The sequence below is a fragment of the Lactuca virosa genome, chromosome 2 (genome assembly GCF_052849685.1).
Source record: "Lactuca virosa cultivar CGN04683 chromosome 2, Lactuca_virosa_CGN04683_v6, whole genome shotgun sequence".
Classification (NCBI taxonomy): Eukaryota; Viridiplantae; Streptophyta; class Magnoliopsida; order Asterales; family Asteraceae; genus Lactuca; species Lactuca virosa.
The window spans coordinates 269626014-269652459 of NC_136427.1; the positions used below are offsets into that span (position 1 = coordinate 269626014).

Below are 26446 nucleotides of genomic sequence, written 5' to 3' on the forward strand. Positions count from 1 at the left end.
ATGATATGAATGTTTGCATGCAAGGATAAGGCTAAAGATACTTTCAGGAATTGCATGATAGATTGGCCTGATATGTGATGCCTTGTAGCCTAGGAAGCATTGGATGTTATGCTAGATTGGGAATATGTATTGGTAACAGTAAATTCTAAGTGTATGCTTTAAAAATTATATATGATTAGGATCATATAGCCCCATAATGACTGATTTAGCATTATTTCCTGTTCCTTGTCTAGTTGTGGTCCTAGGGTATAGTCTTTTATTTGACAGTCTATTTGATCATGTATTGTGTATAAATTGCATGCATAAGGCAACCAGAAGTGAGAGAGGGAGTTCCTAGCATGGGTTGTAGTAAGTGAGCTTGGGATGTCCTCTGTTTGTTCTGTGGCTTGGAGTGTTACTGCATGAATGTTGCTTGCTTTGTGCTTTGTGGAATCCTTAGTGATGTGAGTTAACTACTAAGTGAATACACTAAGTCATATGATGCAAAGGTTAAATAATCTCAGAGTGATTGATTTGACCCTACTGTGCAACTCTCGTCTAAGTCTAATTGTTATAGGGATGAGTCTTTTAGTCAAAGGATTATCTAAGCTTTGTGTCATGTGATTATGTTCATAAAGTAGTTAGCTGACATTATTGGGAGTTCTTCAGCGGCTGATGACAGGGTGTGGTTGGAACCTAGGAGAGCCTAGGAAGTGTTTTAGTGGGTTTAGTTGCGTTGTTTAGCAGGTACTTAGAGTACCTATTTGAGAAGGTGACATGGAGGATTTGGGATAACTCTTATGGAAAGTATGGATAAGTGTGGAAGATAGTATTGGGCCCGTACTACTGAAAGCATAGGTCCATACTCGAATCGAGTGGAGTCACAGAGAATTTAGGAAGCCTGTGGGATGAGGGTTTTTGAGTATGTTCTGATTATTGTATGGTTGCTTTTTCAATATGGTGATGAGCACTCGTGGCGGAGGATCTGGTTCAGGCTCAGGTGCTGGCATTGAGCCGATTGATGAGCGGATGCATGAGTTCATCTGTCGGAGATCGCCCACGATATTTTGGAGCAGACTCCTGTGATCTTTGGTTTGGTCAAAGAGGGGATCATGGAGATTTTGGATGAGCGTCTGGGCACGTTCCGTACTGATATTATGGTTATTTTAGGAGCTCGCACCCTTTCCTTCCGAGCGTTACGTGCTTGTGGATCTCCCGAGTTCTTTGGGGAGAAGGACCTCATTGCTAGTAGGAGGTGGTTAGCGGATATGGTGAACACTTTCCGGACAAGTTTCTACCTCACAGACAAAAAGTCAATGGTCAAAAACCCTTAAGTTTGACCTCAAGTCAAACTTAGTAAACAAATCAATGGTCAAAACCAGCAGTCAAGTCACCACGTCGTGGCAAACACCATGGCCACGTCGTGGTGACTATACACCAAAACAGTCATGAAACCCTCACTGTCGTGTCGTGACAGCAACCTTGCCACGTCGTGGTTATGCGGTGTTGAGCAATATAATTGATTTTTAGTGTAAAAATATAATTTTAGAGTAAGGTTGGAGATACCGTAATAATAATTTTTTAAATATAATATTTTAATAAAAAATAATTGGAAAGTATAATGAAAAAGTACTATATATAATAAAATAGCAATTTAAAACTTATTGTTGCATTTTCCTCCCGATGCATAATAAAAGAAGAATTAATTGCAAACTATATTGTGGCATTTTGCCCCATTTTTAATCATATGTAAGCAAATACCAAAAATATTTTTCTTCAAATGACACAAAGGTATCAAAACCTGACTACATCGAATCGGAACTAAAATGTACAACATAAATTACATAATAATAGAACACAAATCGAGTCGATCTAAATTGATTCACTACCTACCAAAAAAGGTTTCTATTTCTAAAAAAATAAAATTGTATTCTAAATATACCTTTTTTCCTTGTCATGTCTCCATTTTTCATATTCCAACGGCTACATGATTTATTTCTATTTTCAATTTAAAATTGAAATATTCATTTTTATATTAAGAAGATAAAATAAAATAAATACCCTTTTTCTCCATTTCTTCCGGGCCCTGATAATGCCCAAAAGGGACAAAACAAATGCGTGTTTCCTACATTTTCTAAAATAATATAAAAAACAAAGGATGATGAAGTCATGAAAACTTTATGTTTAACTTTATAAACTAATTTAATAACTTTTGCTCAAGTTCAAATTACTTAAAAAGCCAATAATAGTATAAATTAAGTGTTTGAACTTTGAAGTATTTAAAATTCTAACTGTCCTATTATTATCGGATGAAATTTTTACAAAGAAACGGATAAATTGAAATTTGTTGTTTGGTTATTATTTTCAAAAATGGTGTAAGCAACAAAGCAAGAGGTGAAACCGGAGAATCAATTTTCGAAATTCAGTCCTTTTCAACAAGACGACAATTATTTTTATTAAAAGGAAACTCATTTCTTCATTCACAAACCCATATACCAAAGATCATTTTTGTATATAATTTATAAGTTTATTAGTTTATATTACGAGTCAAAGAGAAAAAAGAATAATGTAAAAGAAGTGAGACAAGAAAAACTATAGACTAATCATATAGTTCACCAAACAAATTGACAAGATTGATTTTGATTGGCAAATAGATTATGAAAAAAGAAAATTGACTGAGGCACCTAGATACCTTAACACACCATTGATTCTCTCGATTTATAATATTTAACACCATGTTTTAAGAATATATAAAAGTCATATTTAAAAACAATTATCATCATGAAATGAAACATATGCATTTTATTTTATTTATAAATGGAACTTTGTGAGATTTATATACGTCTAATCCTTATGAAATATGATTTTACATTTGCATTATTGTTAGAAATTATGATGTTTCAATTTTCACAAAAATACAAGTACTTTTGCCATCCAAATCCATATATAGTTCAACAAGCCAATCAATAATTCTTTTGTAGCTATATTTTGAAATTTTAGTTTTTATAAATCTTGGCTAGTTTTATGAAAAACGAGTCAACATTCTTATCCTTGTATTTGTATATACTGATTTCACCATATAATATATATATATATATATATATATATATATATATATATATATATATATATATATATTACATTCACATAAAGTCATAAACCCTAGAAATGAAGTCAAATATAATAATATTTATTATCTTATGCTCACTCCAAGAAAAATAATTAATAATAACGATAACAACCAAAAAAAGTATTTCAGAAAGATGATCTGCTACAACCAGAACTAGGTGGGGTCAATCAAGCGAAACCCAGCTGTTACTTATTCTTCCTCTCAATATCTTGAACCCTTCCCTTCTTTTCTTGCCAAGATCTGGTTTTCTATCTCTTTCTCGCTTCTCTTTAGAGGGGCCAACTTTTCTTCTTCTTCTTCGTCTTCTTTTTTGTTTTCTGTTCTATAGATGCCAAAACTTATCGTCTTGTGATCAAGTACAAGGTACAACGGCTAGAAGAACAACCCCTCAAACTCAAAGATCCAAACCAGATTCATTTACTCGTAAGTTTTCCTAATTTTGATTTTAATTGAAGCTCAAAAACTCAGTTGTAGATGTTGGGTGTGTGGATCTTTCTGTTAAAACTCTGTTCTTCTTGTGATTTTATTCGTTTTTCCTCCATTTTCGTCTGGGCATTGCTTAATTATCTGGATCCTGTTGAATGTTTGAAGTTCATTCCTGTAATTTGAGTTCTTTTTGTATATCTATGATTTTTTTGGTTGAATTTCTTCATCAATTGGCATGGATACCGCATAATTTCTTGGATCTTGACATTTTGAAGAAGTTTTCGTCTTTTATATCTGTTATCCGGCTCTGTTCTTCTTCTGTTGAATTTCTTGCTGTTCTTCTTCATTTGAAATTTGCGTATTGCATAATTTATTCGATTTTCAGGAAATTAACGAATTTGAACCTTTATAAGATTTGATTTAGACTCATTGATGGGTTTAGGGCTCACTCTCTCGCGTTACTGTTTCATTAACTCTACCCTTTTACAATTTGGGAGAACATTTATCGGTTTTAAGTCAAATGAACTGGTAAAATGATATGAATTCGTGATTTTCCATGAAAATTTTGCTATGCACACCATGGATTATAACATTACTAAAAATAGAAACATTGTTGCAGCGATCTCTTCTTCTTTAGCTTAAAATTGTGTTGAATTTGATAATGTGTAGGAGGCTAATCGGTGAATGATACAGTAATGGGGCGGAAAGGCAATTGGCTATCTTCCATTAAAAAGGCTTTGAGTCCCAGCTCCAAAGAAAAGAAAAGCCAGGTTCGTCATTGTGTTTTTGCGACTATAATTAATAATTATACTTACTTTCATATTTTTTTTTGTTCTTTATTCTAGAAATCAAAGAGGAACGCTTTTGCGGATGAAAAAGCTTCAGAACCACCTATTGCTCCAAACCCAGTTGTAGAAACCCTAAATTCTTATCAGATTCCTCCACCAGAAGAAGTGAAACCAATTGAGGTGGAAGACGAACAGACAAAACATGCTTATTCAGTTGCAGTTGCTGCCGCCGCTGCAGCTGAGGCCGCCGCCACCGTAGCTCAGGCTGCCGCCGAGTCTGTCCGACTCACCGAGTTGACTCGGTATACCGGAAAATCAAAGGAAGAAGTAGCTGCTATCAGAATTCAAACAGCTTTTCGTGGCCACTTGGTATGTTAATCTCGCTTCCAAATTTGTACGTGTGCCTGTAATCTGTATCCGTACCTTATAAAGTCATTCATGTTTGCAGGCAAGGAGGGCATTGAGAGCGTTAAGAGGGCTGGTGAGATTGAAAACACTGGTGGAAGGGGCAGCTGTGAAGCGACAAACAGCAAACACACTGAAATGCATGCAAAATTTGTCACGTGTGCAATCTCAAATCAATTCCAGAAGGATCAGGATGTCGGAAGAGAATCAAGCACTTCAGAAACAACTCCTTCAAAAGCGCGCAAAAGAAATCGAAAGCTTGCAGGTTAGTTTTCATTTGTATCTGTATCAGTATCAGTATCAATATCAATATCAATATCAGGAACTTCTGTGATGATATATTGGTTTTGTGGTTTGCAGATGGGAGAAGAATGGAACGATAGTTTGCAGTCAAAAGAAGAGATTGAAGCAAAACTATTGAGCAAATACGAAGCTACAATGAGAAGAGAAAGAGCAATGGCATATTCGTTTTCTCATCAGGTAAAACACTTATTCATTTCATCACTCGTATTTATAAGTTATGACCCGAATTCACATATTTGAGTTTTTTTTTTTGTTTTTTTTTTTTTTTTTTTTAAACAGCAACCATGGAAGAAAGCGTCAAGAACAACAAACTTACTATTCATGGACCCCACGAATCCTCAATGGGGTTGGAGTTGGTTAGAGAGATACATGGCAGCCCGACCATGGGAGACAAATGATCATGCATCATCATCATCGGTTAGAACCGGAATCAACATTACCGGGAGTGAAATCGCCAAGTCATATGCCCGACACCAGCTTAACTCCACACCTTCAACCCCGAAAACCGTTGGCCCGGTGGGCTCACGGAAGTTCAAGCCCGGGTCGAGCCCACGAGGGTTTGGGCTTGGCCCAGATGAGGACTCCAAGAGTGTTTTTAGTGTGCAGTCCGAGAAGAATAGAAGACATAGCATTGCGGGGTCTTCGGTTAGAGATGATGAGAGTTTGGCGAGCTCACCATCGGTTCCTAGTTACATGGCACCTACAAAATCCGCGAAGGCTAAATTGAGGGGACAAAGCCCGTTGGGCCCGATAGAAATCAATGATGGGCCCACCCCGGAAAAGGGGCCCGTGAAGAAACGGCTTTCGTATCCTGGGTCGCCAGCTAGGCCCAGACGTCATTCGGGCCCGCCCAAAGTTGGTGGAGGCAATGGCATTGGGATTGGTGTGGCACCAAATGGGAGTAGTGGAGTGGTGAGTTGAGGGAAGTGAGAGAAAAAAGTGTTGTGCATTGTTTAGTAAAATTTATAAGTTATAAGGTCAAAAGTTGAGAAAAAAGAAAAGAAAGGGGTGGGAGGTGAAATTGATTTGTTGTTATTTAAGTTATTTGATTTATGGGTGAAAGATTTGTGTTGGAATGAATTTTTTTTCTTGTTTTGTGTCTTTGTGTGAATTTCAAAATGGAATGTTTATTGTTAAAATTTCTTTGTTGCTTCCATTTAGATAAATCCTTTTACCTTTATATGTACAAATGGTGTGAGTGAGATTCTGAAAATAAAGTTTTATGTTGCTGTTGGTGTTCCGTAATTAAAACGGTTAGATATAGTTTTACATCTTCTATATGGAATTTGATTTTGGAAAAATAAAAAAAAAAAGTTTATTACATTTGCATTAAGATATTAATGTTATTATTCATGATTGAATTTTAGAAGGGATAAACATGGGACGGGAGGTACTGAGCCGGTACTAATCCGAGATTCTCGAATACTGAATTGGGTGAAAAGTCGATACTGAGCACCAAACTGAACTAACATTACCGGTACTACTGGTTTTTGATATTATCACCGGTAGCGATGGTCCAACATCCTTAAATTTATGATTTTAGAGTACGGAGTCCGTCTCATATTAGCATAAACAATACATATTCGGCTCGGACATTGTTCACCCCTACATTTTAGTATTTCTATTATAAAATACCATTATTAACTTTTATATCTATTTTAGAACGGTTAATTCACGCTTACCGGCCAACTATGAATTTTTGGAGTGGGGGTGTTTTATTGTGTTCAAAATGGTTTTTGTAACATCAATCCACACTAGTTTTAAGCATTTTGGTAATATTAATAAGGTATGGACACTAGTTTTAAGCATTTTGGTAATATTAATAAGGTATGGACACTAGTTTTAAGCATTTTGGTAATATTAATAAGGTATGGAATAATGTGATGTAGTTTTAAGCATTTTGGTAATATTAATAAGGTATGGAATAATGTGATGTAACAACCGGGATAAAGCAGAATTATTTGATGATTACAAACATTAATTCACTGGTTGTGTTATTTTAATTTTATTTAAAGTGTGTTTGGGTCATTTTAAGGGTTTAGTTGAAAAATGTGACATCCAGTTTTTTTTATTACAACTTTTTTTAATGCAACTCAATTACTTTTTTTTTTCATTTTTAAAATATTTTCACACGATAAACAAGTAGTTGGTCTATCACTTATCAAGCGGCCTTTGATTAGTGGTATCAAGAGTTGCCGGATAAGTGACATGCTGTCAAAAGTTCTAGTCTTGCTCTGGATGAAAGGTGTAAGTTTTGAAGTAGAGTAGTGTGTGCATGTATAAGTCGTTCTAAAAAGAAGTTGGTCTGTCAATTCTTATTTAGATGCCAAAAATTTGATAACAAGGGCGTATTGTTAATAGGTATTCTTTGGAAATTAAGATTTTATTTGTTAGCCTAGTAAGATTTTGGGCTTTATTTTGTATTGAGTATTATGTTGGCTCATTAGCTAAGAAACCCTAATTAACTAGTCTATAAATTATGTCTTTCCCTTCTTTGTAATTGTACTTTTCATTTGATAATAATATGAAACTCTAGTCATTCTATGTCTTTTACTTGATAGTTTCATGGTATCACAGCACGGTTGATCAATTGTATTTTTGTTTTTGGGGGTGAGTTGTAGCCGACACGACATTGCGCGGATCGATTTTGTTGATTTCGAGATCTTGATTGTTGCTGTTGCTATTCGTATTTGTTGTTGGTTTTGGTTATTTTTGTTTGACTGTTACTAGAAATATGGCCCCCAAAAGATGACTCTCTTCAATCCATTAGTACCCAACTCGATGGAAGAACTATGCATATTGGAGTTATGTTATGAAAAACTTGCGAGGTAAGGATATATGGGAGATTGTTAAAGGTGACAAGAAAAAACCAACACATGAAAAGGCTGAGAATTATACAACCTTACTGGACTCATGGGAGGCTGATAACTCCAAGATCATTACTTGGATTAATAATTATGTTATCCAGTCTATTGGTACTCAGTCGTCGAAGTATGACACGAAAAAGGAGGTTTGTGATCACTTGGATAGGCTGTATACTCAGTCTAATTTTGCAAATCCGTACCAGTTAGAGTTTGATATTCAATCCCTCCAACAGAACAACCTCAGTGTTCAAGAATTCTATGCAGCTATGTCAGATTTGTGGGATCAATTGGCTCTTACAGAGCCTGCTGAGTTGAAGGATTTTAAGCGTTATACTGATAGATAGGAAAAACAATGTTTGGTTCAGTTCTTGATGGCATTACGTTCAGATTTTGAAGGCTCGTGTGGATTAATCTTGCATCGCACATCTCTTCCCACTGTTGAGTCAGTTGTTCACGAGTTGATTGCTGAAGAAACTCGTATCAAGTTCATGTTGATAATGGTCCCAAAACAGCCACTCATGTCTCCTGATATCTTTGTTGTTCCACAATGACCTCAGTCTTCAAACCAGAATCGTCCTAAAGTTGCATTTGATGAGTGTGATTTCTATAATAAGAATAACCATTAGACGAAAATTTGTCCTTTGTTGTTAAGCAAGGGAAATCGGCAGCAACAGCAAACTAGATCACCTGCACAGTCTCAGCCTTCACAACTGAACAAGTCTTCTGGACAGTCTCAGTCACGTTCCTCGTTTCCACCTTTTAGGTCACCACAGTACGTTGATGTTGCACCTTCAGTTGAGAATGATCCAGATTTTACACCACCATCAGCCTTGGATGTCCAGATTGTTGAGCAGTTCAGACAGTTCTTTGCTGCCAATCCAATTGTCATGTCATCTTCCATGTCTCATTCAGGTCTGTCCTTATACAAAACATCAAGTATTCCTTCATCCTTGTGGATATTGGATCCAGGTGCATCTCATCACATGTCACCCTATTTGTCATATTTTTCTTCGTTATCACCTCGTTCACCTGTCTGTGTTATGTCTGCTAGCGCTACACCTATGTCATTAGAGGGTTTTGGTTCTATTCTCACCCCTTACATATCTTTAATAGATGTCTATTATATTTCCACACTTGCTTTGAATCTTGCTTCAGTCAGTCAGTTGTGTAAGTCTGGTTGTTGGGTCTTATTTTCTGATTCGTTTTGTTGTGTATAGGAAATCCGGTCTAGTTGTGCGATTGGGATAAGTCGTAGACTTGGGAAGCTTTATGTTTTGGAGCAGCTACATGTTGCTGATGTTGTTGCCTCTAGTGTTGATTTATCGTCTTTTCGCTTAAGTCCTTCGTCATATGTTTTATATCTTTGGCATTCTCGTTTGGGACATGTGTCAACGTCACGTTTACAGTTTTTGGTTTCCACTGGTGTGTTAGGTTCTTTGAAAAATGTTGATATTTCTAATTGTTGCGGTTGTAAATTGGGAAAATTTTATGCTTTACCGTTTAATAAAAGTATCACTCGTCTTGTTGCTCCCTTTGATATTATGCATTCTGATGTGTGGGGCCCATCCTCGGTCACCTCTAAATCGGGATCTAACTAATATATATCATTCATTGATGATTACAAACGTTATACGTGGGTTTATTTTATAAAGCGCAAGTCTTACTTTTTCACCATATATAGTGACTTCAGAGCCCTTGTCAAGACTCAACACTCATCTGTCATAAAATGTTTTCGGTGTGATTTGGGAGGGGAATTTACCTCCAATGATTTTAAACAGTTTTTGGCATCTGATGCTATTGTACATCAATCATCATGTACAGACACCCCTCAGCTGAATGGCATTGCAGAAAGAAAACATTGACATCTCCTAGAAACTGCAAGATCCTTGCTACTCTCTGCTCAAGTTCTGTCACACCCCCAAACCAGACGGCGGAAACGTCCGGGGGTGGAGGACTTCATTTGTAGTATCACAACACATGCATCATAGTAATCAAAGTACAAACAACCATTGTATTTAGAAAGTATAAGTATTTACATATGTTCAGTCATTGTATATTGAACCCAAAATAGTTATACAAAAGAAGATATGACTCAAAATAGCTCCATCTTCTCAAAAAGCTCGGGGAGTACCTGTGTATTATTTCCCTGAGAATACAAGTAATTTGAAAAGAGGGTATCAACATAAAGTTGAGTGAGTGCATATGTATTTATGTTTAAAAGGATGTCTCTGTATCTTGCATATGTAAACTGTTCCAGAAAATCCTATATTTTCTGTTGTATATGAAAAGTAGTTTTATTCTCATAAAACCGTTCTATTTGTAAACCAATGTTCTGTATTTGTAAAACTTGTAACTGAGAGTGTGTCTGGCTTCATCAACTGTTATTGAAAACTGTATTGAACCATTGTAGTTTGTATTCTGTAAACTGGTACTTTGAAGGTGTACTTACATTTAGTTGATTATACACTAACGTATTGTTAATATCTTTTTAATGAGTTATTATAACCATACTAAGACATGATGGCCTGAAACAAACGCTTTGTGGGCGTTTAAACTGTTGATAACAATTGCCACTCATTGGCGTGTATGCCTGACTGTAGCTAGCAGCCTGAGTGCGGGGTTGTCAATCCCGATATAGATCTACACACAACTTGTTTCGATCCCCTAGCTGGAGATTCTGGTTATAATGTCAGGACTTTACCTTGGTTGTCTAAATGAATTAAACAACCTGAATTGAATGACTCATAAAAAGCATATAAACGTTACATGTATATTAGTCATGAAAACCCAATCATTCTGAAATAAATGATTGACAGTATGTTCTTGAATTAGTATTCCGAACATGTATTTGACAATTGTAAACCCTTGATTTGTTTTGAATCAAAACCCTTGCTTCTTGTAAAACAGTGTATTCTAGTATACTTGAATCATGAATTATTGTTCTATGTATCATAAATTATACCTATGATAATTTATATGTACTTTCTGAATCGGTATTTAACTATTTTTGCATGTAACCCCTTGCTCAACATGTTACAAAGGTATTTGAGCTGATGAAATAACTTTTATACTTATATACATACACAATTCTATATATAAGTAAAATTTAAACGACACTCGGACAAATAACCGGTACTATAAGCCCACATCCAAACAAGGAAAAGGACCCAGAATGAGTTATCAGTCCTAAGCCTTTTAAATCTTATTTATATACATATATATATACAAATATGAATTTTGGGGAAAAATATAAGTTTATAAAAGAATTTAATATTTTGAGTATTTTGTATGATTTAATGTCGTTTTATCATGATTTTATAACACAAAGTTCTTGTGTTATACTTGTATTCCCCCCCTTAAAACAGTAGAAATTATGAAAATATGGGGGTATGAACTCACTTGATAGGTGGTGATTTGGACAGCGTTTCGTTTCCCGGAAAGGAGTTTGTTTGACGAAAAACCGGCTTAAATCGAACAAAGTTTCGACTGGAGAAAGTTGTTTTTCTCGGGAATCTCGGGGCTTCGAGACTTGCTTAGGGTTCGAGATATGATATCGGGGCTTTAGGGGTTGTAGGATATTTTAAAGTGGTGAAAGAAGTGAAAAAGTGTGGAAAATGGGGTGAAAAAGTGTAAAAATCCGGAGAGTCTCACATGGCTTATATAGGCCGAAGCCTCAGATCCGAAGCTATGGGAGGTTGCCGCGTGTTCGGACAGGCGGCGAGGGAAGAGGCTCGCTTCGCACAGCTGGATCGGTGTGTCGGACCAGGAGTGGACCGAACTTCGGTCCAATTGGAAGAAGGCGCATGTCCGAGGGGTGTGGTCCTGAGAGGGTGTCCGCTGGCTACTGGACCTCGGCCTCGGTCCAATCAGAATGCGACACGGAGAACTGCAGTCCAATCAGAAAGTGTCACGAAGCAGACATGGGGAAGCCTCGCATGCGAGGTGACGTGTCCGAAGATACACCATGCGAAATTGCCCGGTTTTCAATATTTCTCGATTTTTGTGCCAAAAACTTGCGAAAATCGTAACTTTCGCATACGAGCTCCGTTTTTGACGTTCTTTATATGCACGCGTAGGTAAAATTATACTCTACGACTTTTGTTTAGACTTTGTCGGCTAGTTTTGATATTATTTTTAATATTATTATTTTTAACAGACCGGGACAGGAAATCCGTTAAAAATTCATAACTTCTTCATCCGACGTCCGTTTTTGTCTGTCTTTCTACCGTTGTACTACTGTTGACGAGACCTTCAACTCTCGTTTAGGTTGTGTCGGCTAAAAATCACTCGATCTTTATTTCGAGTTTTTAGCTGTACACTGCTGTACTGAAACTTAGAAAAATCGTAACTTCCTCATACGAAGTCAGATTTTGCCGTTCTTTTTATGAAAGTTCTCGGTTTAACATAAACTAAAACTTTCATTTAGATTGTTATGGCTAAAAAGCCTTTTATTGAAAATTCAGTTTTTACACTGAACAGTGTTTTGTCGGTTTTGTCGCGGATCTTCGGTTGGTAATAACTTCTTCGTTATAACTCGGATTTTAGTGTTCTTTACGTTTTTGGAAACCTTGTTACAATCTCTACCACTTGGTCCATCCCAATCGAGATTGTTTAACAATTTATTTTTGAGGGTCAATTATGTAAATATCCACAGTATGCTAAAATTTCTCTTTATTATTAAAAAAAAAGAACTACAAATTGACCTACATTATTACATAGGTTTGAAATAACTGTTTGTTACATTATCCCCCCGTTAGAGAGAATTTCGTCCCGAAATTAGCATTACAGATAGACTAGGGAAAAATATGTGGATATTTCGGTTGCATTTGATCCTCCCGTTCCCAAGTGAATTCAGGTCCCCATTTTGCATTCCAGCGAACCTTCACTATCGGGATACGGCTTTGTTTGGTTTTCTTAACTTCCCTGTCTAGAATCTCTACGGGTTCTTCCATAAAGTTGAGGCTCTCGTTTAACTCGATTTCCTCGAGTGGGATCACAAGAGTCTCGTCGGATAGACACTTTTTCAAGTTCGAAACATGGAAGGTAGGATGAATGTTATTTAGTTCTTGGGGTAGTCGAAGTTTGTAAGCTACAGGACCAATTCTGGCAAGAATCTTGAATGGTCCTACGTACCTTGGATTTAATTTGTCACGCTTTCCAAAGTGTATCGTGCCCTTCGAGGGTGAGACTTTTAATAAGACGCGGTCACCAACCTGGAATTCCAAGGGTTTTTTTATTCTTTTGTCAGCGTAGCTTTTCTGTCTATCTCTGGAAGCTTTAAGTCGCTCCCGAGTTTGTACGATCTTCTCGGTAGTTTCTCGAATAATTTCCGGACCAGTGAGAGCACTGTCAGGAGTTTGACCTCTAGCTAGCTGCGTGTCACCCACTTCAGCCCAGCACAGAGGGGATATGCACTTGCGGCCATAGAGGGCTTCGAATGGAGCAACCTTTATGCTAGTGTGATAACTGTTGTTATAAGAGAATTCAACAAGGGGTAAATGAATATACCATGCCTTTCCAAAGTCTATCACGCAAGCTCGCAACATGTCTTCTAATGTTTGAATCGTCCTCTCACTTTGTCCGTCGGTTTGTGGATGGTAGGCTGTACTCATGTCCAGCCTAGTTCCCAAAGAGTTTTGTAAAGACTGCCAAAAACGAGAGGTGAATCTACTATATCGGTCCGAAATAATAGATATTGGCACACCATGCAGTCTAACAATCTCCTTGAGGTAAGTTCTTGTTAGCTTCTCCATCTTGTCGGCTTTTTTTATTGGCAAGAAGTGTGCGAATTTGGTTAATCTGTCGACGATTACCCAAATAGTATCATAACCACCCGAAGTCTTGGGTAATTTGGTTATGAAATCCATTGTAATCCGCTCCCACTTCCATTCAGGGATTTCAGGTTGTTGTAATAAACCTGAAGGTTTCTGGTACTCTACCTTGACTTTGGCACAAGTAAGGCACTTGCCCACAAAGGTAGCGATTTCGGCCTTCATGTTAGGCCACCAGTATAGTTTCTTGAGGTCCAGATACATCTTGTCCGAACCTGGATGAATGGAGTATCGGGTTTTGTGCGCTTCATTCATAACCATGTCTCTGTAACCACCGAACTTTGGCGTCCAGATCCGGTTCATGAAATAATAGACTCCATCATCCCTGACTTCGAAGTTCTTATCCATTCCTCTCAGGGTTTCACCTGCCACGTTTTCGGGTTTCAAGGCTTCAAGTTGAGCTTCTTTGATATGCGTGGACAGATGTGAATAGATTGTCATAGTCAACGACTTTACTCGGCGTCCCGAGTATTCTTTTCTGCTAAGGGCGTCTGCTACTACGTTTGCTTTACCAGGGTGGTAAAGAATTTCACATTCGTAGTCGTTCAGTAGCTCCACCCATCGTCGTTGTCTCATGTTCAGCTCTTTCTGATCGAAGATGTGCTGGAGACTTTTATGGTCCGTGAATATTGTGCATTTCGTGCCATATAAGTAATGTCTCCAGATCTTCAGAGCAAACACCACAGCTCCTAGCTCAAGGTCATGTGTTGTATAGTTGACTTCATGCGTCTTAAGCTGTCTTGAGGCGTAGGAGATAAACTTTCCTCTTCGCATAAGAACACACCCAAGTCCTTGATTTGAAGCATCACAGTACACTACGAAGTCCTCTGTCCCTTCGGGTAGAGACAAGATTAGTGCATTGCACAAGGCTTTTTTGAGCGTTTAGAATGTTGTTTCTTGCTTCTCTCCCCAACTAAAAGTTACACTCTTTGCGTCAGGGTGGTAAGCGGTTTAGCAATTCGGGAGAAATTTTGGATGAATCTGCGATAGTAGCCAGCAAGACCTAAGAATTGTCGGATTTCTGTAGGTGTTTTGGGTGCTGGCCAGTTTTCAATTGCCTTGATTTTGGAAGGGTCCACGTGAATTCCTTCTGAACTGACCACGTGACCTAGGAATTCAACCTTCCTAATCCAAAACTCGCACTTTGAAAACTTCGCATACAGTTTTTCTGTCCTAAGGGTTTGTAATACTTGACGAAGATGTTGACCATGTTCCTCTTTGCTTCTTGAGTAGATAAGGATGTCGTCAATGAAGACAATGACGAATTTGTCCAGGAATGGACGACACACTCCGTTCATTAGGTCCATGAACACAGTAGGTGCATTCGTCAATCCGAATGGCATCACTATAAACTCGTAATGAGCATAACGAATTCTAAACGCAATCTTGGGAATGTCTTCCTCCAAAATCCGTAACTGGTGATACCCGGATCTTAAGTCTATTTTCGAGAAGTAGTTCGCACCTTGAAGTTGGTCGAACAGATCGTCAATGCGAGGCAGAGGATATCGATTCTTGATGGTAAGTTTATTCAGCTCGCGGTAGTCTATGCATATGCGGAATGATCCATCCTTCTTCTTTACGAACAAAACCGGTGCTCCCCAAGGTGAGAAGCTTGGTCTTATGAAACCTTTGCTAAGGAGTTCGTTAAGCTGGCTAGATAATTCTTGCATTTCAGAAGGTGCAAGACGATAGGGGATTTGGCTACAGGGGTAGCTTCGGGTATTAAGTCGATTCGGAATTCGACTTGTCGTTCAGGAGGTACTCCTGGAAGATCATCGGGAAAAATATCGGGAAAGTTGCAGATCTCAGGAATGTTCGCGATATCTTTCATTTCTTGCTTTTTGTCTACCACGTGAGATAACAAAGCACAGTACTCTTTGCGAAGGTACTTCTGTGCCTTGATGCAAGAAACGATCCGAAGGTTCGTTCCAGGTTTGTCGTCATAGATAATAAGAGTTTCATCAGTTGGCAAGTTCAAGTGAATAACTCTTTCATAGCATAGGATGTCGGCATGGTTGGGGCACAACCAATCCATATCTATTATGATGTCAAAACTTTTGATAGAGACCGACATAAGGTCTATTGGGAAAGGCAAGTCATTCAAGGTAAGGGTACATCCTATGTATATATCGTTGGTGGATTCGGATTTCCCGTTAGCCATTTCTACTGTGAAAGTTTCATTTAATGGTTGGGAGTTTTGATTTAGTGATGTTTAAAATTATGTCTCACGAAGCTCCTCTCAGCACCACAATCAAATAGAATGCATGCATAAGTATTGTTGAGAAGGAACGTACCCGTTACCACCGCAGGGTCTGCCACCGCTTCTTCATGACCCAGTGTTAGGATCCTCCCAACTCCACCGGCATTTCCAGATTTTGGACAATCTCTCTTGAAATGCCCCACATCACCGTATTGGTAGCATGCTTGACCTACTCCAGCGGAAGGTACTTGGTTAAGTGGTTGAGGTGGTATTCTACAGAATCGGGCAGTATGCCCTTTCCTGTTGCAGTTACGGCACTGCATTTCTTGGCAATTTCCGTTGTGGTGAAAATTACACTTGTTGCATTTAGGGAGGTTACCAGCATAGGGCTTAGTTTGTGCAAGGTTATTAGGGACATCAGCAGGTACAGTGGTAGGTATGGTAGCAGGTACAGTAGCAGCATGGACTGCCACTACTTGTTGCTTCTTTGAAGGTTCAAGAGGAGATTTTCCCTTCCTCTTGTTCCAACCCTTCTTCTTGCTGCTGATTTTGTTATTGTTGTTGTTGTTGTTGTTTCCCTTCGGTTGTTCTGGTAGAGCAACCACTGAGTTTTGACGGGCTCCGTGGTCGATAAGAGATTGTGCCATCTCTTTGGCACTGTCAAAAGTAACAGGCTTCGAAGCTAAAACACTTGACTGAATTTGGGGCGACATACCCCAAATATATCTCTCAATATTTTTGCTCTCCATAGGAACCATATCCGAACAAAGAATTGCCAGATCACAGAACCTACTGGTATAGGTTGATATGTCAGAACCAACCATTGTAAGACCCCAGAGTTCTTGCTCCAGTTTCTGTATTTCCCCTCGCGGACAGTATTCCCGCATTAACATGGATTTTAGGCTCTCCCAGCTGATAGAGTTAGCCACTACCAGAGTAAGTGACTTAATGTGGCCATTCCACCACGTTAGGGCCCTATCTGAAAAAGTACAGGCAGCAAATTTAACTTTGCTACCCTCCGGACAGGAGCAAATTTCGAAAATTGCTTCTGTCTTCTCTATCCACTGCCTTAAAACCATCACTCCTCCAGTTCCATTAAAGGTCCTGGGTTTGGCATTCGAGAAGTCTTTATAAGTGCACTCTCACGAGTGCTCATGACTCTCACCATGTTTAGAAGGATGTGCACCAGCTCCCGACCCACTAGCACCAGGAGTATTGATATGAGACATGGCAGCAGCTACAGCTGCCGTGACCGCCGCTTGGAACATAGCGGGGTCGAATTGAGGAGGTGGTGGTAGCGTCGGTGCTTCATTTACATGTCTTGTATTTCTACGAGGAGGCATCTTTTCTATAAAAGTTAAAAGATAAAAGATAGTGAGATATCAAGAATGAATATGAATTTGATATCTCTAAACTAAGCACTTAATTCAACATGAATCTTGTAAAGAATTGGAAATAGAAATCCACTGCAAGTACAACTTGCAACAGGATAATATGAAATTGAATGGTTATTTTTCAAAGAGTATGAATGTACATGTCGATTGTATTGGTATATTAAGTACATAAGGTCCGGAAAACTTGACCTTAAAGCAGGACTATAATATACCCCAATACTGAGAAAGCGTCGACATCAAACCATCCTACCGAAAATAAAATTTCTGCGGTCGTATTGAAAGCATGAAAAATAACACGGGAACATTTATGTGATCCAAAACTTTGGAATAGGATGTTTATGAAAATCGTAATAACTCTTGTTGAAGTAAAGTGCTTATTGTTTTATTGATACCCAGTTTTGTACATATCGTGAAAAGTAGTATATACATTCGATATAGAAAGTAGAACGTAGAAGTAGTGCGAACACTACTTGCGGCGATTGCTACGACGGTTGCTGGGTCCTGCTTCATCCTGCATTTTCCAGCGCCTTTCTTGTGCACCTTGATGCTCTCTCAATTCCCTTATCTCAGATTGAGCAGCATTGAGTTGCCTTTAAAGGGCTTCTGTATGATGTTGGGTGTGTTCATGCATTTCATCAAGACGAAGGATATCTGCAGTGTTAACCTGCGCAACCGTATTTACTTCTAGGATTCGATTGATCGAAATCCTTGCTTGATCGGCTTGGCGGGCTATTCTGTTTACTATAACTGGAAGAGCGCTATCGGCTGTCCTCCTCTAGAGACGTTATATAAACCTCGTGCCATTCCGTAAGGAGGGCGTTGGCCGTCTTGCCGACTCCAATGGTTTATATATTGGCCCCACTCGGGTATGGGTTCTGCTTCACCTTGTCTCAGGGGACGCTCCCCAGGGTTGCAGACTTGTGGCTTTTATCCGTACCACTTGATTCGCTGTCTTCAAAGGGTTCTTCATCTGAGTCTGAGATCCAGCCTGCATTTTGTGGATTGTAGGGGTCCCCAGGTAAATTGTGTTCAGCCATAGGTTCGGTATTAGAAGTAAGGTTAGTAAAATACTCTCCGTAGTATTTTAATCTCTGTGTTCTGTTCTATAGTTCTTCTGAATATGTAGGGTAAGTTTTAGACATGTCGCAACACTACAATCACTCCCAAACACATGTTGGTCATATCTCAAATCAATATAGTTGATCAGGCTATATTAATTCCAGATAAGATTACATAACTGCCCATGTTTGACTATAGTGTTCAACATCCAAATACTTTTAAGTTCTTATGACTGTGATACTGTACTTGTAGGTATGAGTGTTAGTATACTTCTTGTAAAAATACTTAGAATTTTTTAGAAAGTATACTTGTAGTCAGAGCTCCTAGCCCCGATGTATTTATAGTTTGTATATCTTTTATTGATTGATATACTGAGTTCACTATAAACAATGCTCTGATACCAATCTGTCACACCCCCAAACCAGACGGTGGAAACGTCCGGGGGTGGAGGACTTCATTTGTAGTATCACAACACATGCATCATAGTAATTAAAGTACAAACAACCATTGTATTTAGAAAGTATAAGTATTTACATATGTTCAGTCATTGTATATTGAACCCAAAATAGTTATACAAAAGAAGATATGACTCAAAATAGCTCCATCTTCTCAAAAAGCTCGGGAAGTACCTGTGTATTATTTCCCTGAGAATACAAGTAATTTGAAAAGAGAGTATCAACATAAAGTTGAGTGAGTGCATATGTATTTATGTTTAAAAGGATGTCTATGTATCTTGCATATGTAAACTGTTCCAGAAAATCCTATATTTTCTGTTGTATATGAAAAGTAGTTTTATTCCCATAAAACCGTTCTATTTGTAAACCAATGTTTTGTATTTGTAAAACTTGTAACTGAGAGTGTGTCTGGCTTCATCAACTGTTATTGAAAACTGTATTGAACCATTGTAGTTTGTATTCTATAAACTGGTACTTTGAAGGTGTACTTACATTTAGTTGATTATACACTAACGTATTGTTAATATCTTTTTAATGAGTTATTATAACCATACTAAGACATGATGGCCTGAAACAAACGCTTTGTGGGCGTTTAAACTGTTGATAACAATTGCCACTCATTGGCGTGTATGCCTGACTGTAGCTAGCAGCCTGAGTGCGGGGTTGTCAATCCCGATATAGATCTGCACACAACTTGTTTCGATCCCCTAGCTGAAGATTCTGGTTATAATGTCAGGACTTTACCTTGGTTGTCTAAATGAATTAAACAACCTGAATTGAATGACTCATAAAAAGCATATAAACGTTACATGTATATTAGTCATGAAAACCCAATCATTCTGAAATAAATGATTGACAGTATGTTCTTGAATTAGTATTCCGAACATGTATTTGACAATTGTAAACCCTTGATTTGTTTTGAATCAAAACCCTTGTTTCTTGTAAAACAGTGTATTCTAGTATACTTGAATCATGAATTATTGTTCTATGTATCATAAATTATACCTATTATAATTTATATGTACTTTCTGAATCGGTATTTTACTATTTTTGCATGTAACCCCTTGCTCAACATGTTACAAAGGTATTTGAGCCGATGAAATAACTTTTATACTTATATACATACACAATTCTATATATAAGTAAAATTTAAACGACACTCGGACAAATAACCGGTACTATAAGCCCACATCCAAACAAGGAAAAGGACCCGGAATGAGTTATCAGTCCTAAGCCTTTTAAATCTTATTTATATACATATATATATATATATATATATATATATATATATATACAAATATGAATTTTGGGGAAAAATATAAGTTTATAAAAGAGTTTAATATTTTGAGTATTTTGTATGATTTAATGTCGTTTTATCATGATTTTATAACACAAAGTTCTTGTGTTATACTTGTATTCCCCCCCTTAAAACAGTAGAAATTATGAAAATACGGGGGTATGAACTCACTTGATAGGTGGTGATTTGGACAGCGTTTCGTTTCCCGGAAAGGAGTCTGTTTGACGAAAACCCGGCTTAAATCGAACAGAGTTTCGACTGGAGAAAGTTGTTTTTCTCGGGAATCTCGGGGCTTCGAGACTTGCTTAGGGTTCGAGATATGATATCGGGGCTTTAGGGGTTGTAGGATATTTTAAAGTGGTGAAAGAAGTGAAAAAGTGTGGAAAATGGGGTGAAAAAGTGTAAAAATCCGGAGAGTCTCGCATGGCTTATATAGGCCGAAGCCTCGGATCCGAAGCTATGGGAGGTTGTCGCGTGTTCGGACAGGTGGCGATGGAAGAGGCTCACTTCGGATAGCTGGCTCGGTGTGTCGGACCAGGAGTGGACCGAACTTCGGTCCAATTGGAAGACGGCGCGTGTCCGAGGGGTGTGGTCCTACGAGGGTGTCGGCTGGCTACTGGACCTCGACCTCGGTCCAATCAGAATGCGACACAAAGAACTGCGGTCCAATCAGAAAGTGTCACGAAGCAGACACGGGGAAGCCTCGCATGCGAGGTAACGTGTCCGAAGATACACCATGTGAAATTGCCCGGTTTTCAATATTTCTCGATTTTTGTGCCAAAAACTTGCGAAAATCATAACTTTCGCATACGAGCTCCGTTTTCGACGTTCTTTATATGCACGCATAGGTAAAATTATACTCTACGACTTTTGTTTAGACTTTGTTGGCTAGTTTTGACATTATTTTTAATATTATTATTTTTAACAGACCAGGACAGGAAATCCGTTAAAAATTCATAACTTCTTCATCCGACGTCCGGTTTTGTCTGTCTTTCTACCGTTGTACTACTGTTGACGAGACCTTCAACTCTCGTTTAGGTTGTGACGGCTAAAAATCACTCGATCTTTATTTCGAGTTTTTAGTTGTACACTGCTATACTGAAACTTAGAAAAATCGTAACTTCCTCATACGAAGTCAGATTTTGCCGTTCTTTTTATGAAAGTTCTTGGTTTAACATAAACTAAAACTTTCATTTAGATTGTTATGGCTAAAAAGCCTTTTATTGAAAATTCAGTTTTTACACTGAACAGTGTTTTGCCGGTTTTGTTGCGGATCTTCGGTTGGTCATAACTTCTTCGTTATAACTCGGATTTTAGTGTTCTTTATGTTTTTGGAAACCTTGTTCCAATCTCTACCACTTGGTCCATCCCAATCGAGATTGTTTAACAATTTATTTTTGAGGGTCAAGTATGTAAATATTCACAGTATGCTAAAATTTCTCTTTATTATTAAAAAAAAAAGAACTACAAATTGACCTACATTATTACATAGGTTTGAAATAACGGTTTGTTACATTATCCCTCCGTTAGAGAGAATTTCGTCCCGAAATTAGCATTACAGATAGACTAGGGAAAAAGATGTGGATATTTCGGTTGCATTTGATCCTCCCGAAATTAGCATTATTACATAGGTTTGAAATAACGGTTTGCTACATTATCCCCCCTTAAATCAGACTTATAACGAAGAAGTTATGAGCATTTGAAGATTCGCAGTTCGACCCGATACAACAACGTGCGTCGTAAAAAGTGAATTTTTTATAAGTTACCTTTTAGCCTTAGTGATCTAAATGGAAGTCGCAGTAGTCGTTAAACCAAAAGCGTGCATATAAAGAACGTCTAAATATGACTTCATTAGAGGAAGTTATGAATTTTCTAAGGTTCAGCATAGTAGTATACAACTCAGAAATCGAATTTTAGATCGGTCGATTTTTAGCCAAAGTCATCTAAACGATAATTTAAGATCTCGTTAATAGGAGTTCAACGATAAAAAAGACAGTCGAAAACGGATGATGAATGAGAGAGTTATGCATTTTATACGGGCTTTAACAGTTTAAGCCTATGTAAAATAAATAAAGTCAAAATTATCCGATAGAGTCTACAAGAAAATTGTAGACCTTGTCAAGAGCTTTCTGTGGATATAAATAACGTTAAAAACGGAGCTCGTATGAAGAAGTTACACAATTTTGAAAATCTGAAACTTGTTGCGCGCGTAACCTTCTAGAAGTCAGCCACATCGCCCCAGTGGAAACTCGTCACGGGTCAGCGCACCTGAGGAGCCACGTCGAACCTATATACGGTGCGCATGGCCCTTTCACGACGCGCGGATCTGGGTTCTAGCCTACAAATAACTCATTTGTGCTCCTTCCGTTCCACACATCTCCAAATATCTCTCTTTCGATTTCTCTCATTTTGGTCCAAATTTTTCATAGAGTTTAGGGTATTTTAGCAAGTTTTGAGGTCCCTATGAGCCCGACATCTATTACCTATCAACCCGAAGTTCCGCCAGTGTAATTTTATGACTTTTGTCTAGGAAATCCCTATAAGTTAAATTACACTCTATTTTATTTTAGTGTAATTTATATTTAATTTCATAGTCGTTGTTATGAATTTATAAATAAGAACTATCAGTAATTCAAAGTTAGAATATTGATTGATCTACTTACGGGAGAGATGTCCAGAATGGTCATGTTGGCCTGGTTGTTGGATTTCAGAAAGGCTATAGTGATATTCGACAGTTTTTGAGCCGATCCAGCTGCAAGACGCTAGAGGATATGATAGAGAGAGCTAAGGAGAGGGAGATTGATCTGGAGATGGAGAAGAAGAGGAAGCCAGATTTTATGCCGAGAGCTGAGGGTCCGGGCAAGAGGCACAAGATATCTGATTCTAGATCGAGAGGCCATTAGGGTCGTAGCCGTTGTGGCAAGTGCGACAAGGTGCACGAGGGAGCGTACATGGTGGGTGGTTTTGGTTGTTTCAAGTACGGTCGGACGGGTCATATTAGCAGAGATTGCACTGCTACCACCACCACCACCCCGGTATCGTTCCTTATGAACAGTGTTTCTGAATTGGTATTGTTTGATTCGGGGGCTACCCGATCTTTTGTATTGCTTACGCTTAGCAAGAGGTTTGATGGAGCTCCAGGGGAGCTGGATTGTCCATTAGATGTCGAGATTGCTGATGATAGGTCTGTTCGGGTTGCGAGGATTCAGCAGGGCTGTACTCTTTAGTTGTTTAGTGAGTAGTATGTGGTGGATTTGGTTCCCATTCCGCTACGTGGGAACAAGGTTATCGTGGGCATAGACTGGTTGAGCCCTAATGGGGCAGTGATCGACTATGAGCAGCAGTTAGTTCGGGTTCGAACCCCAAGTGGGGGAGAGTTGGTGGTTCATGGGGAGAGATCTCAGCGTGGGCAGATTTTGTGTTCAGCAGCGAGGGCCAGACGCTATCTTCAGTAGGTTTGTTCCGGTTATGTCTCCAATGTTATGGATACATGAGATAAGGGAAAGGCGACCATGGATGATGTGCCGATTGTGCGGGATTACCCGGATGTGCTCTTGGAGGATTTTCCTGGGATGCCTCCGGAGAGGCAGGTCGAGTTTAGGGTTGACCTGGTTCCTGGTGCGGCCCCGATAGCCAAAGCATCGTATCGGTTGGCTCCTCCCGAGATGCAGGAGTTGTCTACACAGCTGCAGGAGCTATTAGACAAGGGATTCATTCGACTGAGCAGTTCGCCTTGGGGAGCACCAATCTTGTTCGTGAAGAAGAAGGATGGGTCTCATCGTATGTGCATCGACTACCGAGAGCTGAATAAGGTAACGGTGAAGAACCGTTACCCACTCCCGACGATTGATGAACTTTTTTACCAGCTTCAGGGTGCATCTTGGTTCTACAAGATTGATTTGCGATCGGTGTATCATTAGATGCGGTTCAGGGATGACTATGTGTAGAAGACAACTTTCCGGAATCATTATGGTCATTACGAGTTCGTGGTGATGCCTTTTGGGCTCACCAATGCTCCAACCGCGTTCATGGATCTCCTGAACCGCGTGTACAGACCGATGTTGGATCGATCTGTGATTGTATTCATCGATGATATCTTGGTTTATTCCAAGACTCGGGAGCAGCACAAGGAGCACTTGAGGGAAGTGCTGGATACTTTAAGGAGGGAGATACTTTTCACAAAGTTCTCTAAGTGTGAGTTCAGATTTCGCGAGGTGCAGTTTCTGGGGAACCTTGTCAACCAGAATGGTATTCTGGTCGATCCGGCCAAGGTTGAGGCTATGATGCAGTGGGAGATACCGAGGTCTCCATCTGAGATTCAGAGTTTTCTTGGTTTGGCGGGTTATTATCGGAGATTCATCCAGGATTTCTCCAAGATAGTTGTTCCTTTGAATCGACTGACAAAGAAGACGATTACATTTCGTTAGGGGCCTGAGCAGCAGACAACTTTTGAGACTTTGAGGCAGCGGTTGTGTGAGGCGCCAATTCTGACCCTGCCTAAGGGTGTTGATGATTTCATGGTTTATTGTGATGCTTCGATCACAGGATTAAGGTTAGTGTTGATGCAGAGGGGTCGCGTGATCGCTTACGTTTCGAGGCAGCTGAAGCCTCAAGAGGCGAATTATCCGACGCATGATTTGGAGTTGGGGGGTTATGGTTTTCGCCCTCAAGATTTGGCGGCATTACCTCGATGGAGTTCGTTATACTATTTACACAAATCACAAGAGCCTGAGGTATTTGATCGGCCAAATCTGGATATGAGGCAGCGTCGGTGGTTGGATGTGGTGAAGGATTATGATTGTGAGATCCTTTATCACCCGGGGAAGGCCAATGTGGTGGCTGATGCTCTTAGCCGCAAAGTGGTCGCGGCTCCGATTAGAGACATATGTTTGAGGATGACCGTGATTACTCCATTGTTGGAGCAGATTCGTGAGGCACAGGCCGAGGCTATGAAGGAAGAGCACCGTAAGAACGAGCGTATTGTGGGTCAGGTGGCTTCCGTCAATTATGATAGTCGTGGATTCTTGACTCTGCATCGGCGGGTTTGGGTTCCATATTGGGGCGGTGTGCGTCAAGTTCTGATGGAGGAGGCGTACAAGTCTAGGTTCTCCATTCATCCCAAGATGACGAAGATGTATAGGGATCTTCTTCTTGATTATTAGTGGCCCTGCATGAAGCGGGATGTGGCCTAGTATGTGGAGCGGTGCTTGACTTGCAGGAAAGTCAAGGCCATGCATCAGCGACCTCACGGCAAGATGAAGCCGTTGGAGATTCCCACATGGAAATGGGAAGATATTACCATGGATTTCATCACGAAGCTACCTCGGACTGCGCGGAGTGGATTCGTTTTGGGTCACCGTGGATCGTTTGACCAAGAGCACGCATTTCATCCGGATTCAAGAGAGTATTTCTGCAGAGTTTGGGAAAGCATCTTGCATTAAAATCTTCTCAATGAAAATGAGTCTGAATAGGCTCGCCGAGTCGAGTAGCTGACTCGGCGAGTAGTCTAGGGTTTTCCCGATTAGCTGAGTCATGCGATAACTCAACGAGTTAGGGGTTAAATCAACGAGTTGGATCTTCCTGAGGTTACTGAGAATCGATGGGACTCGACGAGTCACACAAGTGCACTCGGCGAGTCTGCTCAAATTGGACTGTTGACTAGAGTTTGACTTTTGTTGACCTTAGAGTCTGGTCAAGATGAGTAAGGGAGATCAGTGAGGGGCATAATGGTCTTTTACCCAATTCTAGGGATAAGAGTGTAATGAGAATATTAATTAGAAATGTTATCCTTGTCATAGGCGGAAGCTAGATCGAGGATTTCCGAGCACGAGATCTTACTAGTTATCTTACAAGGTGAGTTTTCTCACTATACCTTACCTAGAGTGGTAATTATGTGTGACCGGAAGGTCTTATGTGGTTATAAGGGTTATGAGATGTATGTTATCTATGTGATATGTATATGCTATGTCCTGAGCTGCAGAGTTTGGAGTGGAAGGTCAACAGAGTAGGACCGGAAGGTCTACAGAGTTAGGGTCGGAAGGTCATCATGGTAGGACCGGAAGGTCTACCATAGATATGGGACCGGAAGGTCCCACTGAGACACATTGACCAGAAGGTCTTGCAGAGCTATAGCCTCGAGTGGCTAATTATTTTGTGTGTGGTATTTTGGGGAACTCACTAAGCATGCGTGCTTACCGTGTTATGTGTTATGTGTTATGTGTTATGTCTTTCAGGTACTTCAGAGGATCACGGGAAGGCACCAACATGATTGTACACACACAATGGAGATGGAGTTATGATTGTGGATCCTGGATT

The 26446-nt window shown here is 39.3% G+C and overlaps 1 protein-coding gene across 1 annotated transcript; it reads left to right on the plus strand.

Annotated features, from left to right (window-relative positions):
* The first annotated feature begins 3263 nt into the window (after window positions 1-3263).
* LOC145161050 (protein IQ-DOMAIN 2-like) lies at window positions 3264-6170 on the plus strand. Its single transcript, XM_079080481.1, has 6 exons — window positions 3264-3532; window positions 4205-4305; window positions 4381-4692; window positions 4772-4993; window positions 5089-5208; window positions 5311-6170. The coding sequence occupies exons 2-6, from the start codon at window positions 4231-4233 to the stop codon at window positions 5950-5952; spliced, it is 1371 nt and encodes a 456-aa protein (XP_078936607.1). The 5' UTR covers window positions 3264-3532; window positions 4205-4230; the 3' UTR covers window positions 5953-6170.
* Window positions 6171-26446: the final 20276 nt, after the last annotated feature.

What these genes read in the sequence shown, in the direction of transcription:
- LOC145161050 (XM_079080481.1), top strand. Translation starts at nt 4,231, where the DNA reads ATGGGGCGGAAAGGCAATTGGCTATCTTCCATTAAAAAGGCTTTGAGT. An exon ending in CCAAAGAAAAGAAAAGCCAG is followed by an intron (nt 4,306 to 4,380) that starts GTTCGTCATTGT and finishes TCTTTATTCTAG; the next exon opens with AAATCAAAGAGGAACGCTTT. An exon ending in CAGCTTTTCGTGGCCACTTG is followed by an intron (nt 4,693 to 4,771) that starts GTATGTTAATCT and finishes TCATGTTTGCAG; the next exon opens with GCAAGGAGGGCATTGAGAGC.